Source organism: Rhinatrema bivittatum, chromosome 4, assembly GCF_901001135.1.
Source record: "Rhinatrema bivittatum chromosome 4, aRhiBiv1.1, whole genome shotgun sequence".
Taxonomy (NCBI): domain Eukaryota; kingdom Metazoa; phylum Chordata; class Amphibia; order Gymnophiona; family Rhinatrematidae; genus Rhinatrema; species Rhinatrema bivittatum.
In genome coordinates this window covers 473,663,648-473,683,195 of record NC_042618.1, presented here as the reverse complement: position 1 = coordinate 473,683,195, position 19,548 = coordinate 473,663,648, and the positions used below count along the sequence as shown (strand labels likewise).

The 19,548-nt window shown below is 44.0% G+C and overlaps 1 protein-coding gene across 3 annotated transcripts in view; it reads right to left on the bottom strand.

The window, feature by feature from the left end:
* Positions 1–717: 717 nt before the first annotated feature.
* VWF (von Willebrand factor) overlaps positions 718–19,548 on the bottom strand; it is a 259,921-nt gene continuing 241,090 nt past the window's right edge. For 2 of the 3 annotated variants that reach the window (XM_029597267.1, XM_029597266.1), the window contains exons 48-52: positions 17,859–17,957; positions 11,828–11,956; positions 7,242–7,281; positions 4,057–4,154; positions 1,110–1,298 (exon numbers count right to left, since the gene is read on the bottom strand). In XM_029597267.1, the coding sequence (XP_029453127.1) occupies positions 1,110–1,298; positions 4,057–4,154; positions 7,242–7,281; positions 11,828–11,956; positions 17,859–17,957 (555 nt within the window). Of the gene's footprint in view, positions 1,299–4,056; positions 4,155–7,241; positions 7,282–11,827; positions 11,957–17,858; positions 17,958–19,548 lie in introns of all 3 variants that reach the window. The other variant, XM_029597268.1, reaches the window with a different exon arrangement.

Here is a 19,548-nt window from a genome sequence, read left to right as displayed (position 1 = left end):
GAAATGTGGTGCCTTTATTCCTAGGCAGAGCTTCTTGTTTCGTTCGCATCAGCCGGAGCAGCAGATCCACTCATGGGACATGGCTCACTCTTTAAAGATCCGTGTGGCTTTCCAGTGTGTGATGGGCATGCAGGGCTTCTCGCCTGGAGCTTTTGTTACACACACACACACACTGCACAGGATGGCTCTCTTCATCTCTTCTGAAGCGTCCCTCTGTTTGGGAGGAGCTGGAAAGCGTAATGACGGTGGTTAGAGCAGAGAGCAGCTCCTTGTCACTGGGTGACTCCTATCTGAACTTAGATTGTAAGCTCACTGGGGAAGGGACATGGTTAGCCACGTGCTCCGCGCAGTACTCTGATGCTACAATTAGCAGGTGTTATCATTTTTCAAAGCCGTTGTCTGATTGTGACTCCATAAGCAACCTGTTCCTGACTGCGCGGAACTGCAGCGAGTTTATTCTCACCCCTGCGGTTTGTTATTTATTTTATGGAAGCCTCCCCCCAACACACACACACACACCTCCCCAGCACCCTAAAAGCTCCACATCCAGTATGTCCTTTCCCTCCCTCTGTATTTCGTTTTCCAGCGGGACAAAACGTTTTAACATTTCACAATTATACCTGTCAAGTGTGGCCTGGCCATTGCAGCACAGAGACAAACTGTGCCACAGGGCAGCCCGGAGAGCTTCCTTCAACAAAATCACACCATGCAAAGCAGCCGGATATAGATGCTTTAATAATCTTTCATAAAAAATAGAGGGCTCTAGAAAGTGAAGAACTGCAGAGACATAGAACAGAATAACTCTAGGTCTGTCATTTTACAAGAACAAAGGGTGAAAACGTCGTCCCGCTGGAGCATATTTGTTGCTGTTTATGTGTCGTTATTAACACCTCCGTCTGAAATCCTGGGCACCCTTTTAGTGCAGAATTTAAGATTTCTCAGAGCACTACCTGCCGCAGTTATCGAAGAAGCAAGACGCCTGCTGCGCTTGGACCTAGGAGTCGGCCACAGGAACCCTGCAGAAACAGACGTCAGAAGACAATTACACGGACTTCTTCTGTCAACGTTGCAAAGGCTGCAGACGGGAAGGACCCCCATCTCCCACAGGTTTACTTTGTGCACGCGTGGGACAGACACTCGCACTGCTTGGCGTGCAGTATTTCGTGCTGCACCAGGCTGCCGTTGGCGCAGCGGAGGGGCACTTTCATTGGCTCTGTTTGGGTGGCCGAGCAGCAAATGCACTGATCTTCCACGCCTCCCGTCTCGATGGAGTAGATGGCCTTGCTTGTACATTTGCCCTGAAGAAGGAACGGAGAAAGAGTCAAAGGCAGAGCAAGGCTGTTATTTTATGCAAGTACTGTCTGGCCTGGGGGATAAGACAAGATTGCTCAAGGAGTGGAAACATGCTTAGAGCTTGAGCTCCACCTCTCAGGGGTTGCAGCTTTCCGCATTTATCAAACATGAGGACAAAGCCGGGTTCCACACCAGCCCAATACTCTGTATAATGAACGGCATGCATGCTATTTTTGGGCGTGCTGCATAATAATAACTTCTGAAAAAGGGATCCAACCTCTTACATTTTGACAGTGCAGACTTCAACATGAAGGATTTTTTTTGCACACTCTCCAAATTAGTTTGAAGCAGACTTCTCAATTTAAAATGTGGTTTGTGATGGCTTAGTCAAGGATATTCGGCAGCGTGTCTGCGCCATCTGGATGTCCAGATAAATCTATCTGGCTAACCTACCCGGATACCCTCTGGCTGACTATTGGTCTCAAACTGTTTTCAGCCATCACAAACCACATTTTACATTGAGAAGCCTGCTTCAAACTAATTCGGAGAGTGTGATGAATCCTGCGAAAACGGGGGGGGGGGGGGGGGGGGGGGGGGGCGGGCCTGCGAAAGCCCGCAGCCTTCGCACCTCGGTACTGCGCCAGCTGCCGGCTTTCGCACCGAATAGCGCCACAGCGAAAGGTGGTGCTATTCGGCGTGCTACTGCCGACGATAATGTTAATAACATTATCGGCAGTGAAGACACCGCCGACTCCTCCCCTCCCCCTAATTTGCATGATATTGCATGCGTTCGGGCCCTGACGCACGCGATAACGCTTTAGAAAATAACCCCCTTAGTTGGATAACCAGCGGTCTTTAACCATTTGGGGGACGCATTTCTGGAATTAAGGGTCAACAAACCAATTGTAGGTGAGACCTATTTCTTGGACTAACTTAATATATCAATGTTGAGCTTTCGAATGTTATCCTCCATTTATCAGGTCAGGAAAGGAACTGGTTTCAAATAGCACAGAGTCCGTCAGTATTCCTTCCTCAAGAAAGCACTGCTAACTAGGGATGTGAATCATTTTTTAACGATTTAAATTATCGTCCGATAATTTTACAATCGTCATTAATCAGTAAGGGACTCGATACAGTAGGAATTCCCTCGATTTATCGTGAAAAATCGTTAAATCGAGTACGGGAATTATTTGGGGGGAGGGCGGGAAAACCGGCACACCAAAACAACCCCTAAACCCACCCGACCCTTTAAAACCAATCCTTTACCCTCCCCCACCCTCCTGAACCCCCCCAAAATGTTAAATTACCTGGTGGTCCAGTAGGGGGGGTCCCAGCGCGATCTCCTGCTCTCGGGCCATCGGCACCATTTTGGCTACCACTGATAAAAATGGCGCCGATGGCCCGATAAAAAAAAAAATCCACCCGACCCTTTACAAATTACCCCTTTGCTTCTCCCACCCTCCTGACCCCCCAAAAACCTTTTACATGTACCTGGTGGTCTAGCGGGGGGTCCGGGAGCTATCCCTTCAATCATACCCTCGGTGCCGGTGCTGGACTGGTTTTAAAATGGCGCCGATCGCCTTTGCCCTCACTTTGTCACAGGTCGCTCCCTGTGACATAGTGAAGGCAAAGGCAATTGGCGCCATTTTAAAACCAGTCCAGCACCGGCACTGGCACCGAGGGTATGATTGACGGGATGGCTCCCGGACCCCCCGCTAGACCACCAGGTACATGTAAAAGGTTTTGGGGGGGTCGGGAGGGTGGGAGAAGCAAAGGGGTAATTTGTAAAGGGTCGGGGTGGGTTTTTTTTATCGGGCCATCGGCACCATTTTTATCAGTGGTAGCCAAAATGGTGCCGATGGCCCGAGAGCGGGAGATCGCGCCGGGACCCCCCCTACTGGACCAGCAGGTAATTTAACATTTTGGGGGAGGGGGTTCGGGAGGGTGGGAGAGCAAAGGGGTCATTTGTAAAGGGTCGGGGTGGGGTTTTTTTTATCTGCTCAGGCCTCACTAAAAAATTAACGATGTGAATTGGAATCGGAACCGATTCCAATTCACATCTCTAATGATCCGATTTTTTTCTCCCTCCATCCAAACCTGATCGTTAAAACGATCGGGCACATGATTCACATCTCTACTGCTAACATTTCTCATTCAGCATGGCAGACATCAAATCAAAACACTTTTCATACCCCTTTCTGTTTCAGAAGATGAAGACACAAAAGTTAATGCATTTTCTTTCACAAAATCTCCCAGAGGGGTAGCCACGTCAGCCTGTAGCAGCAAGACGAGGCTGGTGGCACCTTAAAGACTAACGCTTTATTGAGGAAATACCTACGGGATCTGAATGTAATCCGCTTTGAAGTGCCAAAAAGCGGAATATAAATTAATTTTAAAAAGTATAACACCTCAATAAAATGGTTTCTCTATAAGGTGCCAGCACAATTACCCTTAAAGTAACAATAACCTCAAGTCATACATTAAATCATTGATATATAATCCTGAACATCAACTTCTAGATTATATTCCAGCTTTAAGAATTTTTTCCCTAAATGCGCTCATTAGAGGCCCCCAAATATGCTTCTCTACAATGGTTACTTATGTTCACAGAAATATCTGCATCTAGAAAAGAAACTTTAAGAGGATTCTACTGTAGGGCTACCAAATAGATTTTCCTGAGTTATGAAGTAAACAGTTGTGTTTTGAGATCGAATGGCATCAAGATGCTGTATCCCCTAGTAGAATGAAAGTGCATCTTCCTACCTCACAGTACTGGATATGAACTTGCTTTTCAGTCATGCAGTCATCAATCTTTATGTATTTCAGCTCTCCAGTTGTAGGTCTGCATTCTGACTCCAAACCTACAGCACCAAATCAAGAATGGGCATTAGGCTGAGGGCACGGCTCTCAACTGACCCTCACTGCAAGGGGGAGACCCTCACAGAAGAAAATCCTCTGACCATTCACTGCCACGGATATCAATGGTTTCACCATCAGAGAGCCTGGGAGGAGACAGTCCGTTTGAGCAACTACCAGAGCACGGAGCGGAACAAAGGGGCAAGCTTAAAATGTGAGAACTGTGCATCTCTGATTTCTCTGAGGTTCACAGGAGATGCCCTTGGTACTCTACCACACCAGAGATCCAGCATGGATCACTGTTTGCTCTACAGTGGCACCTGCAGGCAAGGCAAAGAGCACGGATTGTAAAGGCAGCTGTAATCTAGATTTCTTGGCCAAAAGATTGCTCCTGGAGTGCCTAATCTGCAGAAGAAAGGGGGGAGAATATCAGATTATTGAAAAAGAAAGCCTACTGTGTCTCACATATGTCATCATGGCAGCAAGCTTCTGAAAGAACTGGAAGGTCAGGAGTCTGACCAGACCGGACATCCTAAAGGGGAAAAATTAGTGTGTCCCTTAAAAGTCATCCCCCAGGAACCTACACTATCTGTAATCTATTTTAGACCAACCATCTTTTACATGCCTTCACTTTCCATTCTTGGATCCAGCTATTGGCAAGATGACCAGCTTCTCCCTTGGTAGGCTCTGTTCCTCATTTCCAACATCAGCAGTAAACCTGACGGTACCTGATTCTCTCTAGTCCTGTACCCGTGAGACCAAAAGACATCTGATAGTTTGGAGCTTGGTTTTATCTTTTCACCGAAGATTCAGTTTTTAATATCGGACTGGCCTATGATTAGTTAGAAGGAGCAATGCATCAGATATGCTGAATCTGTCAATTCCAACGGTGTTTTTCTAAGAAACGACCAAAATTATAGAGCTGAATTTTAAAGCCATTTCCAGGAGTAAAGCACTGCTTTGAAAAATGTCTGCCCTGAGTGTGTGGTTAAGCTTATGAGTGATGCGCCACTAGGCGCGTAATTGTACCCAGTCAAAGGAACCAATCAATACTTTTACATTTTCAAACGTCTGTGCGTAACTTTACCCGGATAAAGAATCCACAGAAAGAGCAGCAGCAAAGCCGAGCAGGTCCTTTTCCTTAAAATAAACAATCCTACCATATATCCACAGTTGACAACAAGATAACCTCAAGACCTTCATAATCTTAGCAATATAAATTCACTTATTAATGTTCCAGTACTATTTACTTTTATTTCCTTGAAATGCTAAAGCGTTTAATATCTGCTGAATTAAAATGTAATCATTGGTTTTGCATTATTAACTTTAAAAAATATATATATATTGACGTGTTGTATATAAAACTTAACCTCATATAAAGAGAAAATGAGCACTTGCCTTCTTTTTTGCCGAATCCGGTATCAGACATCCTTTCTTATATGAAGAAAATATTGGACTGCATAACCCGATAGGTAACGCATTTTGTTTCTTCTTCAGGGGCGTTTTTGGCACAAAATGAAGGTGTCTTATATAATTATTAAATCAGTTTAATCATGTCTAAACGTGCTCCCAAATTCATGCTCATATGATAAAAGAAATTTGTTAATTGTCGGGCATGCAGGTCAATATTTTCTTCATTAAAGAAGGGACTTGTAATACCAGATTCAGCAACAAGAAGGTTAAGTGCTCGTTCCCTCTTTATATGAAGTTAAATTTTAGATGCAACACGTCAAAACCTTTTTTTTTTTTTTTAAATCTTAGTAATATGAGACCAATGATTACATTTGAATTCAGCAGATATTAAACACGTTAGCATGCCAAGAAAATAAAAGTAAATAAGTAATGCAGCATTAGTAAGTGAATTTATACGGCTAAGTCTATGAAGGTCTCGCAGTTATCTTGCTGTCAATTGTGGATATACAGTAGGTTTGTTTATTTTGTGCTTCTCATTTGCCACTGTCACGTTTTGGGGTTTGTTACGTCTTGGAGAGGTCCTTTTTCTTAGGCATTAAAAGGAAAGGTTTCCCTTTTAATACTGGTGCAAAGTCATCAGGTAAAAAATACCCCCAGACTTTCTACTTCTAAGGGCAGTTTGAAGGCTGGACCCTCACAATGTGCAGTTACCAATTGATGTATCCACACTAACTGCCAGGAGAGAGGGGGTGCCAGCATGGCCATTTGGCTAGGGCCTACAATGTTCAAGGGGCCTTCTTTTGTTGGGCAAAATAAAAAAAAAAAGCTAAATATATCTATTTCTAACAGGTATAAAGAAAAATTTCAATTGTAATTTATTTATTTATTTATTTATTCATCGAGTTTAATAAACCGTCGTTCGGTTTCACCATCACAACGGTTTACAAAGTTTCGATGTTTAACAGAGGGTTCAGAAATTCACTTGCTTGTTAACATACAGGCCGAGTCAGTAAAGTCCGCGGTTTGCGTTCTGAACATTCTGCGTCTCATCTTCCTAACACCACATTTGTGCTGCATTTTGTGGAGATTTAATAATTCATTTCATTTCCTTAGAGCCTACCCTTGATCCCCCACCAAAAATGGTCTCTTAAGAATCTGAATTAAATACAAAATACGATTAAAAGATATGTTTCTCGTGGGACATGTAAAAATGGCAATATTGCACATGTTTCTGGTGGGTGGGCAGGCATGTATGCGTATGAAATGCGCTTTGCTCTCTGTGCAGGTAAAAATATGCGTGCGGTGTAACCACACACAAACCTTCACCAGCTGCCAAAAGTATGTGCACCTTCTATGGCGGGAGAGCTTGCCGTCACGTGCAGTAAATGCCTTTTCTCTCCGTCACTTCCGACAGGCCCCTGGCATTAGGAACGGCAAGAGAGGTGGGAGAATGGAATTCTGCAGCGCTCACGTCTGCTCAGGACCATCCAAAACACAAACCCTAAACCAAAACCAGCAGAAACCTCCAGATTCATTCAGCCCAAGCATGAAAGTTATTCAGGAAGCTAAGGCAAAATGGCAAAAAAACAAAAAAAACAAACAAACAGTGGTTCAGCTGCAAAACACATTCAGTTAATATTTTAAATTTTGTAGAGGAGTTGGTGAGATGAATTACTTACAAGTTTCACAGCAGGTGTTGTTGAGTTGTGCGATTTTACCCTGAAAAAGGGGAACATATGAAAGCTAGTATAAGAAGAGGCACGTTACACATAATTTAAAGTGAGTTTTATACGCAGACACACCCTATTTCCTGTTTCGTTTCTGAAAGGCTGAAATGAATATATTACACACACACATCATTACACATCACTGATAATAATTTATCCTCTTCCCTTATCAAAAGACACAGCTAGCTCCTATCACCATAGTGCTCACGCAAACCTTTACCAAGATCTTCCTGTGTCTTAGACTCTAACTTGAAGCCCTAAAAATTGTGACCTGGAAACCGTATCCCAACTCTTCCTGTGCTCAGAGATCAGAGCTGTCGTTTGCATTTATCAGGATCATGTGACCCAGTACAGATTTATATACAAAAAGGGAGCCTGGAATGTGCTGTTTATGCAGTTCTGTATAATGAATTCTGAAAACTCTCTCTGTGTGTGCACTGTATGTATACATCTGAAAGTATATATTATGTTAGGCATGTGCATTCGTTTTAAACAAATTAGATAATTTCAACGAAATTGTCTAATTCGTCATGGTTCAGGAGAACCGATGTACGAAAGAAATTTTTCCGATAATTCAGAAAAATTCGTATTTCGTGTTAGTGCACACTAACAGGAGTTAATGCACACTAACATGTAGTTAGTGCGCACTAAGTCCCTTTAGTGCACACTAACAAAGGTGCAGGCTTAGTGCGCCCTAACAGGGCTTAGAGCGCACTAACTGGTTGTTACCAATAAGTTACAAAATGTGTCAATTGGGGAGTAGATCATTAGCTAGAAGTATGGTTGTGCATTCCCATTGGCTGTCTCCTTACTGTCTGTTTAGAAGGAAACAGCCAACGGGAATGCAGAATCATACCGCTAGCTAACGAACTGCCCCCCGATTGACACTTTTTAACTTATTGGTAACCTTTTTTGTTAGTGCGCACTAACGACCAGTTAGTGCTCCCTAAGTCCTATTAGGGCGCGCTAACTCCGAAATCAGAAAACTGGTTAGTGCCCACTAACATGGCTTAGTGTGCACTAACATGGAGTTAGGGTGCTCTAAACCCTGTTAGTGCACATTAACACCGAAAAGAGAGAAACATGGGAAAAAAAACCCCGAACCGTAGGGGCCGGAAAACGAATCCCAAACCGAAAAAAAAAAAAAGATGCACATCCCTAAATACAGAGAGAGGTCAGTATGCAAAGGGGTTTGTCTGGGTAACTGAAGAGCTCCTCAGAAAAAAGTCTTTAACTGAACACTCCCCTCCTCTCTCACTGGCCAAATTTTACCTGAGAAACTTTTCACCCAGGTGGAAACAGGGAGGGTGAGGGTGTTCGGGGCAGGGCTTAATTTTAGCTGGGTGAAGTGTATATTACTGTATGTGCTTATGTGGGTACATCCTGCCCAAGAAAACATTGGCCTAAAGGTACCCAGGTAACTTCAGGTGAGTATGTTCCATGGCAGACTCCCCCAGGCAAGTCTTGCTGAATTACTAATGTGAGGTTGCCCTGCTCAAGTTACCCGGGTACATTCTTACTCCCTGCACTGCTGAATATGGCACCTCACAGCTAATATGCACGGCTTCGTTCCTAAGGAGCTCCTGCACACACAGATTAAACAATTAGCTATTTCCAAGTACTTAAACAGGATGTAGGTTCTAGATTATGCACATAGGCATTGATTTATCCAAAATCTTTTTGGCCTTCAGAGAGCAAACAAAGCCAAGACCCCAACAGTGTCTGTCAACAGGGGCTTGTACAGGGAACATGTTCATGTGATTTGTTTTTGTTTCAAATGAAAATTTCCCATTTTGGACACAAAATATTTCCATTTTCCGTACATAATAGCAAAATTTATGCAATTAACTTGTACTTAAATGTATAAAATAAAATTTTAATCGGCACAAACTTTTACGCACACAAACTGGGAAAACCAAATAGAACAAATGCATATCCCCAACTGTCATAAAAGGAGATATTTGGGCCATATTCAGTATAAAAATTGGAAATATTCATCACAACCTGAAAACAGACATTTTTGGCATTCACATGGAGGATCCAATATGACTCTTCATAAATGCCTCCCACCCTGCCTACACACCTGTCCAGAAACACCGATTGAACCAATACATGTTTGTCTTTTATTTGCTTCTAATATTTTTCAGTTACAAATATATCTACAACTGCCGGAGGCTGCTGGAAGGTTAGAGCTATAACCATGCAGCTCCCATCACTTGCTATTGGCAAGATTTTAACACATTTACAACCTTTTAAAATTGGTGAAACCTCCCTCCAAGGGAGAGGGGAGAGAAAGAGCAGGCTACCAGTTAAGTGAACTGTAGCAGGAAACAAAAAGGGGCAATGTAGCTCTGTAACATTTATTTAGGGTTTTTATATACAGACTTTCTTGATATATATATATCAAATCAAGTCGGTTTCCAAATAACACAACTATCGCCGGGGGGCGTTACATTAAACAATAAACATAATATTGAACAGAGTAACCTTAAACAATAAGTAAGGTCGTTACATTAAACCATAAACATAGTATTGAACAGAGAACGTGTAGGGTTACTTTGAACAATCAATAGGGTCCTGATGGTCGTGAGGGTATTAGGTTGGTGGTGGACTTTAAATTGCGCTATTTTGTTCTTTGATCTGTGTCGAAGTGTTCCTGCGATTCTGGAAAGGCTTGCCGGAAGAGCCATGTTTTAAGGTTTTTCTTGAAGGTTAGATGGCAAGTTTCGAGTCGCCATGTTTTAAGGTTTTTCTTGAAGGTTAGATGGCAAGTTTCGAGCCGCCAGCCCAGGAAAACCAGAGCCAGATTGAAAAGGTTGCCAGACCTCTCACTGTAAAGGTGCTTAAATGACCATTGAACAGATGTCAGAGACTCAGGTAGGGGATTTGCATGTCACGGTCACCTTGACTAATGCAGATAACTTGCAGTGAAACATCACTTTACAACAAAGGATGGCAAAATCCTAAGTTATAGTACTTTGATTTAAAAAGTCTTGAATTTAAGAATTCTGAGAGAGAGGGATTTGTGAGAGAAATGTACTGAAAAAACAGTCCTTGCAAACAAACAGACTCTCACCCTGACTGACAAGGGGAGTCAGAAGCCTTGGGTACTTTTAGTTCTCTGACACTAGGAAATGGGGTCAGGCAGGATGGAAGGGGTCGTGCATAAGGCTCTTCTCAGAGTCCTGCCTGGGTCATGGCCTTTTGGCAGAGAGGAGGTGATCCCTCCAGGCTGGGTAGCAGTGAATGAGACTGGCCAATGGCTTAGCTGAGCTGAAGTCACTGAAAGCTGAGATTGCCTGAATCGGTGAGCAGCAAGCAAGCCATGAGCCTAGTGGATTGTAACCCTCCCACCAAGGAAGAAGAGGCCCAGGCCAAAGGCAGACTGGGAGGTGCTCTGGATCCTCAAGGACGGGGACTCCAGTGGCAGAGGTAAAAGTCATTTCCCCAGGAAGTGGAATTGGGTGCCCCCAGGAGGACTGCAACTGGGTGGTGGAGTCAAGTCTCCCAAGGAGGACACAGATCTGTCAGCAGAGACGGCAGCAGCTTAGACACAATGGACCATCTCCTCCCCTCTGACCAGCGATGCCCACCAGCCCAGTTGTATCTTTTTGCATCGGTGAGACTTGGTATAAAAGGGGGAGGATAATAATAATAATACTTGATTAAGCAGGAATGCACGAGGTCCCTCTTATTCTATATGGTGGTATACTGTGGGGACCAACAACCCTATATTGCCAAATATTACATGCTCTTGTTATCTTGTAGAAATGTGTATAGTTACATGGCCCGAGACTACTAACTACGAGTAGATAAGTGTGCTGTTTGATATCCTAGTAGCAATGTCTATAGACATGTAGAAATGTATATAATTATATAGACTAATAAATGTGTATATTTGTACAAACTGCCAGCCTTGTTCTCCACTAACACCTTTTTCCCCAAGTGGAGGCACCAGGCATCATGAATGCAACAACTGAAGGAGTCTGCCTTAAGGAACTCCCGCCAGGTCAGTCCCAGACCCAGGAGGTCACGGGGGCGTTACATTGAGAAAAAGTAGAAAAGCGCATAACAACTAATGCTCTTCTTTTTCTCTATCAGGTAACAGCACCTAAGAAAAAGTTCACCTGAATCCTGTATTTTTAAAGAGTGAGTGAGATCTTCTATGCAAAAGCTGCTTTTAAAGGACCAGTGATGCTTTTTCTGGTGAAGATTGTGGTGCTCACCTTTTAAAAACCACTCTAGTCTACCGGAAAGCCTACAACGATTACCAGTACGTAAGGACCACTTGTATTGTAACGACGCTGATAACATATCACACGATTTCAGGCAGGAAAAAGAGCAAAACTAGCTTTCCCAAGATACTGAAATTTACAACACAGGAAATGATCATTTCTATTCACAAAAGCTCACACATTACTTTCTGGAAGAAATATTTCTGCCCCGAGTTTGGGCGAATTAAATCCCTGTTGCAGAGAGAGAGAGAGAGAGAGAGATGTAGAAACAGATGCACAACACAAAAACATTCAGATGCTTACTCCTTCAGCCAGACATCTCTCTCGATTAAATGGAGGGCAGCCGGTGGTTCTCTTTTCCCAGGTGAACTCGCTCCTTGCATTCGCTTTACAGATGTGCGTGTCACACCCATCTTGCACGGTTTCATTTGGCTGTAAAAAAAAAAAAAAAGTTTCAGCTCGTTTGTACACTGAAAATATAAATATATATATATAGGAAGGCTGCAAGTTTCTGGGAGTTAATGTGAGGTTAGGAGCAATGTGCTATTTTCAGCCCTTCTCCTTGCAGCGTATACCCCAATTTGGTACTCTGCTATTTATTTTATGTTTTCTTTTCTATATTGTTTGGGAAAAAATGCTGTGACTAGGGCAGTGCCAACAGATCTCGTTGAACATACAGGGAAAGTTCTGCATATAAAACAGTGCTTTATGTGGCCTTTAAGAAAATCTCCTACCCGACATGCGTGTATCCCGTTCACATGTAGCTTTGCAGGGGCTGGGTCGAGGTGCTCCTTGGGATGGAGATAGGGTGGGGTTCGGATTGATGCACGTGCTTTATAAAGCCCAGCAGTAGGGTGTAAGTTTTCAGGAAACTCTGTGTGCAGCAAACAGCAGGTCTAACTTGTGCGGGATAATTTTCAAAGTGGACTCCTGTGGGTAGGTCCTCTTTGAAAACTGGTGTAACTTCTGTGCATTTCTGCTGACTTTCTTATGTGTGCTGCCAGAGTATTACACTCCCAATATGATAAATACTAGCAAGCCAAATTTACATGCTAGTGAATATAAAGCAAATTAATACAAATACATTAACCTGGTCTTAAGGAAGAAAAGATTGGTAATTTTGCTATCTAGACAATGATACAGGGAGGGTAATTTTCAAACAACTCCATGCGGCCCTATATGCAGGTATATGGCCAGGCACAGATTGACAACAGTATTTTATAACCTGCATGTGCAATGTATTGAAAGCTTGTACTTTTCGCTCCTATTTTAAAAGCATATGCACATATATTTTATGCATGATAAAAATCACAACTTGCTTTTTTTTTGCTTTGCTTTATATTATAATGTTTGTTGCTATATTAAATGCATTGTTATTATAATATGTCCATATCAGATTTTTTATTATATTTATTTTACTCTGATTATTAAGATTGCAAGCTGGTTAAAAGACAGGGAACAGAGGGTAGGATTAAATGGACAATTTTCTCAGTGGAGGGGAGTGGGTAGTGGAGTGCCTCAGGGATCTGTACTTGGACCGGTGCTTTTCAATATATTTATTTATTTATTTATTTATTTATTTATTGTTTTTGTTATACCGAGTTTCATGATAGGCATCACATCAACCCGGTTTACAAATAACAAGGAGTGTAAAGCATAACGTAACGTAAAAAACAATATTTTCAATAAGAACCTTGAACTTTAAATACAGTGAATCAGAAAAAGGGAGAGGGAAAGTTACAAAAAACAAGGAAAATAAACTTGGGATGGAAGGGGAGAAATTGAACAGCACAATATTTACATTTCAGCCTATTGATACATTAGAATAGCAAGTGAAAAAATAAGACTATGAAACGGTACATAGGTAATCAAATGAATAAATATGACACAGTTGTGAATGGTAATAGTATGATAAATATTCAGCAGGAATTAGTGAGAGAGGGTTTGAGGTTGGTTGATTCGTGTTTACATTCCATTATTGCATACGAGTTAGTGCTAGTGAGAGGAGGTTTTATTCAAGGCTTGGAAATGCTTTTTTGAAAAGCCAAGTTTTTAGTCTTTTCCTAAATGTTAAAGAGCATGGCTCTTGTCTCAAATCAGGTGGGATCGAGTTCCAGAGAGCTGGACCTGCTGATGAGAAGGCTCTGAGACTCAAGGATTTATGTTGGTAGGTTTTGGCCTTTGGAATTTGGAGTGACTCTTTGTAGTGTTCCCTGATAGGCCTGGCGGAGGTGAATTTTTTAAGTGGTATTTGTAGGTCAAGTTGCGTGTGTTGGTTGATAGTTTTGTATATGATGTTAATGGTTTTGTACATGATTCTATAGTGGATCGGAAGCCAATGGAGGTTTTTGAGAATAGGTGAAATGTGGTCAATTTTCCTGGAATTTGTAAGGACTCTGGCTGCAGAGTTCTGAACCATTTGTAAAGGTTTGGTGTAAGAAGCTGGGAGGCCTAATAGTAATGAGTTGCAATAATCTAGTTTGGAAAAGATTATTGCTTGCAAGATTGTTCTGAAGTCCTGAGTGTGAAACAGCGGTTTTATTCTTTTCAGGATATGTAATTTGTAGAAGCAATCTTTGGTGGTTTGGTTAATGAATGTTTTGAGGTTGAGACGATTGTCTAGGATGGCTCCTAAGTCTCTTACGTGGGTTGTTTGAAGGAGTGTGGGTGGTTTAGGAAGTGTGTTATTGTTTTCCGGTGATATGAGCAGGAATTCTGTTTTCGAAGCATTGAGTACAAGGTTTAGACTGTTGAGGAGAAGTTTAATTTCTAATAGGCAACTGTCCCAGTATTCCATTGTTTTTGAGATTGATTCTTTTATAGGGATCACGATCTGTATGTCGTCTGCAAAAAGGAAATGTTTCAGGCTTAATTTTGTAAGTAGTTGGCAGAGTGGTAGCAGGTAGACATTGAAAAGGGTGGGTGAAAGTGATGATCCTTGCGGCACTCCTCTATTAGAAGGGTGGTATTGGGATTCTTTATTATGAATTTTGACTCTGTATCCTCTGTTTTCTAGAAATGTTTTGAACCAGTTTAGTGTGGCACCTGTTAAACCAATGTTTGCCAGCTGTTTTAGAAGAAGGGTGTGGTTGACGGTGTCAAAGGCCGCCGAGAAGTCAAGGAGGATTAGTAAATATGCTTGGCCTTTATCAATACCAGAGAGTAGGTAGTCCATGAGTGAAATTAGTAGCGTTTCGGTGCTTGCGGCTTTGCGAAAACCATATTGGTTTATAAATGATCTGGAAAGGAATACGATGAGTGAGGTTATCAAATTTGCAGATGATACAAAATTATTCAGAGTAGTTAAATCACAAGCGGATTGTGATACATTACAGGAGGACCTTGCAAGACTGGAAGATTGGGCTTCCAAATGGCAGATGAAATTTAATGTGGATAAGTGCAAGGTGTTGCATATAGGGAAAAATAACCCTTGCTGTAGTTACACGATGTTGGGTTCCATATTAGGTGCTACCACCCAGGAAAAGGATCTAGGCATCATAGTGGATAATACATTGAAATCGTCGGTTCAGTGTGCTGCGGCAGTCAAAAAAGCAAACAATGTTAGGAATTATTAGAAAGGGAATGGTTAATAAAACAGTGGATGTCATAATGCCTCTATATCGCTCCATGGTGAGACCGCACCTTGAATACTGTGTACAATTCTGGTCACCGCATCTCAAAAAGGATATAGCTGCACTAGAGAAAGTGCAGAGAAGTGCGACCAAAATGATAAAGGGGATGGAACAGCTCCCCTATGAGGAAAGGCTAAAGAGGTTAGGGTGTTCAGCTTGGAGAAGAGACGGCTGAGGGGGGATATGATAGAGGTCTACAAAATCATGAAAGGACTTGAACAAGTTAATGTAAATCGGTTATTTACTTTCTCTGATAATAGAAGGACTAGGGGGCATTCCATGAAGTTAGCAAGTAGCACATTTAAAACAAATCGAAGAAAATTATTTTTCACTCAGTGCAAGGTTAAGTTCTGGAATTCATTGCCAGAGGATGTGGTTAGTGCAGTTAGTGTTACTGGGTTTAAAAAAGGTTTGGATAATTTCCTAGAGGAAAAATGCATAAACTGCTATTACCACTGCTATTAATTAATAAACAATAGTAGCTTGGGATCTATCTAATGTTTGGGTACTTGCCAAGTACTTGTGACTTGGATTGGCCACTGTTGGAAACAGGATGCTGGGCTTGATGGACCCTTGGTCTGACCCAGAATGGCAAGTTCTTATGTACTTAGAATGCTGTTTTGTAATCTGCTGAGATCTGCGGATGAGCGGACTACAAACTTTGCAATAAATAAACAATAAAAAGCCCTGTTTCCGCATGGGAGACTGTCTCCTTTTAATCAGGTGCACATAATTGAGAGTGGGACCTCCCGCCCTCCTGGAAACTTCAGCCCACACTGCTGTGGACCTGGAGGAGGAGGAGGGACAGAGAGGGACCCTTCGAACCACCACCGCTGCTCTTCGTGAGGATGTGGGGGAGGAGAGGGGACGGCTGTGGCTGTCAGAACCTGTAGCGGCCCCCGCTGCGGGCTGAGGAGAGCAGGAGACGGCAGGGCGATGATCCCAGCCAGGTGAAGCAGTCCTTGCCGCTGCCGCACGGCGGCTGCAAGTGGCCCCCCCTCCCCCCCTCCCCCACATCCTCGCTGCTCAGCAGTGGGGTTTATGGTCCCTTCTTCCCCACCATCACTGGACATGCACTTCTCCTCCTGCCCTGCAGCAGTTGTGGGCTGAAGCACTAGGGCCCCACTCTCACTCTCCTGTCCTGCGGCAGCAGTCCGTGACCGCCACTCTTTCTTACATCCCGTCCGGCGGACCCCCCTGGAATGGTCTTGCAGACTTCTCAGGTTGGGAATTAGTGTGCATACGATTAGTTTAATATTTTCATTTGTGACTTGCCTTGGTATTCCTGACTAACTAAAGGACTACGCAGACTGTCATTTGCAGTGGGATTTGTAAATTTCACAGAAATTTAACAGCGTCTGCCAAATTCTGCAATTCTAGTAAGGGAGTCTTGCACATTTGCTGTGATACCAGCTGTAAAATCGTCTCGCTTAACCAAACAAATTCACCGACTCTCTCCAAGATTGCGCTTCAGAAATAAACACAAGTGTCACTACTAGTACCGCTGAGCCTTAATTAGTTCATTGAGAAACGCACTCTCTTCTCCCCTGCTCTCTCTTGGGAATGCTTAGGAGAATGCCACAGATTGCACTGGGGTCAGTTTCCAAAAGGTTCGGCTGCCTAACTGTGGGATTTCGGCATCCAAATCGGCTTCTTTGAGAAGTTACAAGGGCTGAGGTGGGGCAAAAACGTAGGCGCCTAGAACTGATTTTCAGCAGCAGGGACCTAAGCCTTAGGCAACTAAATGAAAGCTAATTTTCAGCCCAAACCTTGGCAGCTAAGAATGTAGGTGCCTAAACCTAGGTGCCAAGATGAACCGTTGAGCAGTTTTTGAAGACTGACCCCACTAATCTGTGATATAACATCCTCATTGCCCCACTGTAATGTAGTACCTCACTATAATCTATAGTGCAATGTAATGTATCTCACTATAATCCACTGCGCTACAATGTAACCCTACACCCCCTTCCATACTGTAACAACCTGTAATGCAATCCCCAACTACTGACCTAATATACCACACCACAATCTGCTCTGGAGTGGCTGACCGGCCACAAAACTATGCCCCCCCCCCCCCCCCGTGTCACTGACTGCTTTTGTTCATAGCTTTAGTAGTGACAAACCACCCCGTTTGGAATAATTGCCTGCACTATGTTGGATGTAATTTAGGACATGAGGCTGTCCCCCAAGTGTGCTGGAAGAAGGGAGTAGGGAGGTACCACTCGCTGAGTGTATCCTGCAGCAAGCCCGTGCTGCACACGAGTTGTGCGTGTAACTCCTCGTGTAACTCCTCGTGTAACTCCTCGTGGTCCGTACATTACATCCCTTCCTTCTGCTATCAGTGCTGAACAGACACCACCGTAGGCGAGTCCCCCTCAAAGGTTGATGCAGGTAAATGCAGCTCACCTAGTGTCGCCCCCTTCATCAGGTATGAGAAACGGGGAGGGCAGGGGGGAGGGGGATTATGGAAACGCTGATAGATGATGCCGAGACTCTGCATTTGGCACAGAAATCCTCTCTTTCACTCCAGAAACAGAATCTCATTTCCTATGGAAGCCTCGTAGGCCAGTCCAGGTTAGACAAAAAAAAAAAAAAGAAAGACTTTCATGCAAAACTTAGGTGGCCTCCGGATGCCTGAATTAAAAGTATGGATTATGTTTACCCTGCAACCCACATAAATGATTCGCATGCTTACTCCTGACCTTCAGATTAAGAATTCTTCCATCTTTCAGCTTTATGGCACAGGCGGTCGGCACACACTTTCCGCAGCAGGAGCCTCGGACCTTCTCTACCCGGTAATCCTGCAACACAAGAGACCTGACGGTAAAACTCTGGGTGCATGCACACTAGTGCCAGCCTTTGGGCCTCTCAGGTTTTTTTTTTTTTGTCTGCGGCAGCCAAATCTTCATCTGCAAAGAAACAGATTTTATTCATTGCTTATGTGGCACAGGCGGATACTGCAGCATATGCGAGGCTGCGGAGGTTACAAATGCATTGCTTTTTATTCCTTTCTCGTTGTGCTTTTTATTCAGAGTTTTCGGTTGGGTACGAATGGCTGACAGTAAGCTCAGGCGTCTCTCGCTTGCTGTCAGAGCTGCTGCCTCTGGAGGATCCTGAGACACAGCCTTGCTTATCTATCCCAAACTTTCTCGCAGCTCTCAGGAGGCGGCCGGTGACTGTGCTGGAGGGGGGCTCTTAGATGATTTTAGGAGCACAAGGAATGCCTCACTAAGTGGAGCCCAGCTAGGGATTGGCAGGGAATCACCGGAGGCAGGAACGCTGACAGCAAAGGGAGCGCATGAAGCTGAATAAGAAGAAGGTGCAGGAATTGGGCCGGTTTACTCTTTTCTGTCTCAATGAGCAGGAATCGGGCCGATTCCTTCGGGACAGGCATCGGGTGACAGGAAGCTCTTCTCTAAAGGTCATCTTAGTACTGCACTGAAAATGAACCAACACACGTGTGCCCTGCAGCCAGCAAACTGTGCAGGTCCGTTCGCGGAGCAGCCTCACGTAAGCCCCACCGAGGGCTCATTTTACAGAGGGGCTTTGATCGCTGGAAGCCCACGTTAAAGACCGTGCTTTCCATTGCTATTCCAATTGGTTTTGGAAAGACTTAATAGGGCCTGTGAGGGATCGGGTGACAAGAGAGGAGACGCTGCATTTCTGCCTGGGGTCCGCCCTGGAAAGCGGACGCGTGGTGGGGATTTAAGGGGAGACGTTGACCCCCGAGCCCTTGACATGGTTTTCCTTCACTTAATCCGCTGCCCTTTCCTGGCTACCCCGGCTTTCTCGGAAGTGGGACCCTGGTGGTGGTGGGGGCCCCTCGGGCAGAGCGAGTGGGCTGTGTCTCCCCCTCTCAGGTGGGCCATGTTTGTTACAGACCCTGCTGTTGTTAAAGGTTGGGGGGGACGGGACATGGGAAACGTCGCATTGGACTCGCCCCCACCTCCCCCCAATTTCAGGAACGCGGCACATTGAGTAAATATCGAGCGAAGGATGAAATGAACTCTCTGCTTTCCACTCAAAGCCGAGAGAAGAACTGCTCCAAGCCCGGCAGGAGACCATGAGCTCCGGAGGAAGGAGACAGGTACCCGGCTCGCCAAAGGCCGCACACATCCAAAGGCTCTTCAGCATTTGGTCACGCTTTCCTGCTTTTTAGCTGTACAAGAACCTTTTGGATCAATGAAGGGACTTTATGCCCGCTGAATGTTTCACTACATCCAAAAGACAAGGGGCAGTCACAGAATATTGAAAAGAGATTTTTCGTATCAGCCGTGAACTCGTTGGAAGCAGTTCTGTTTCTATTTGTACAGTCGGATGATCTGTGGCTCACAAAGGGGCCGATTTTAAAAGGCGCATGCGCGCGGTTCCCGGCACGCGCACACACGGTCG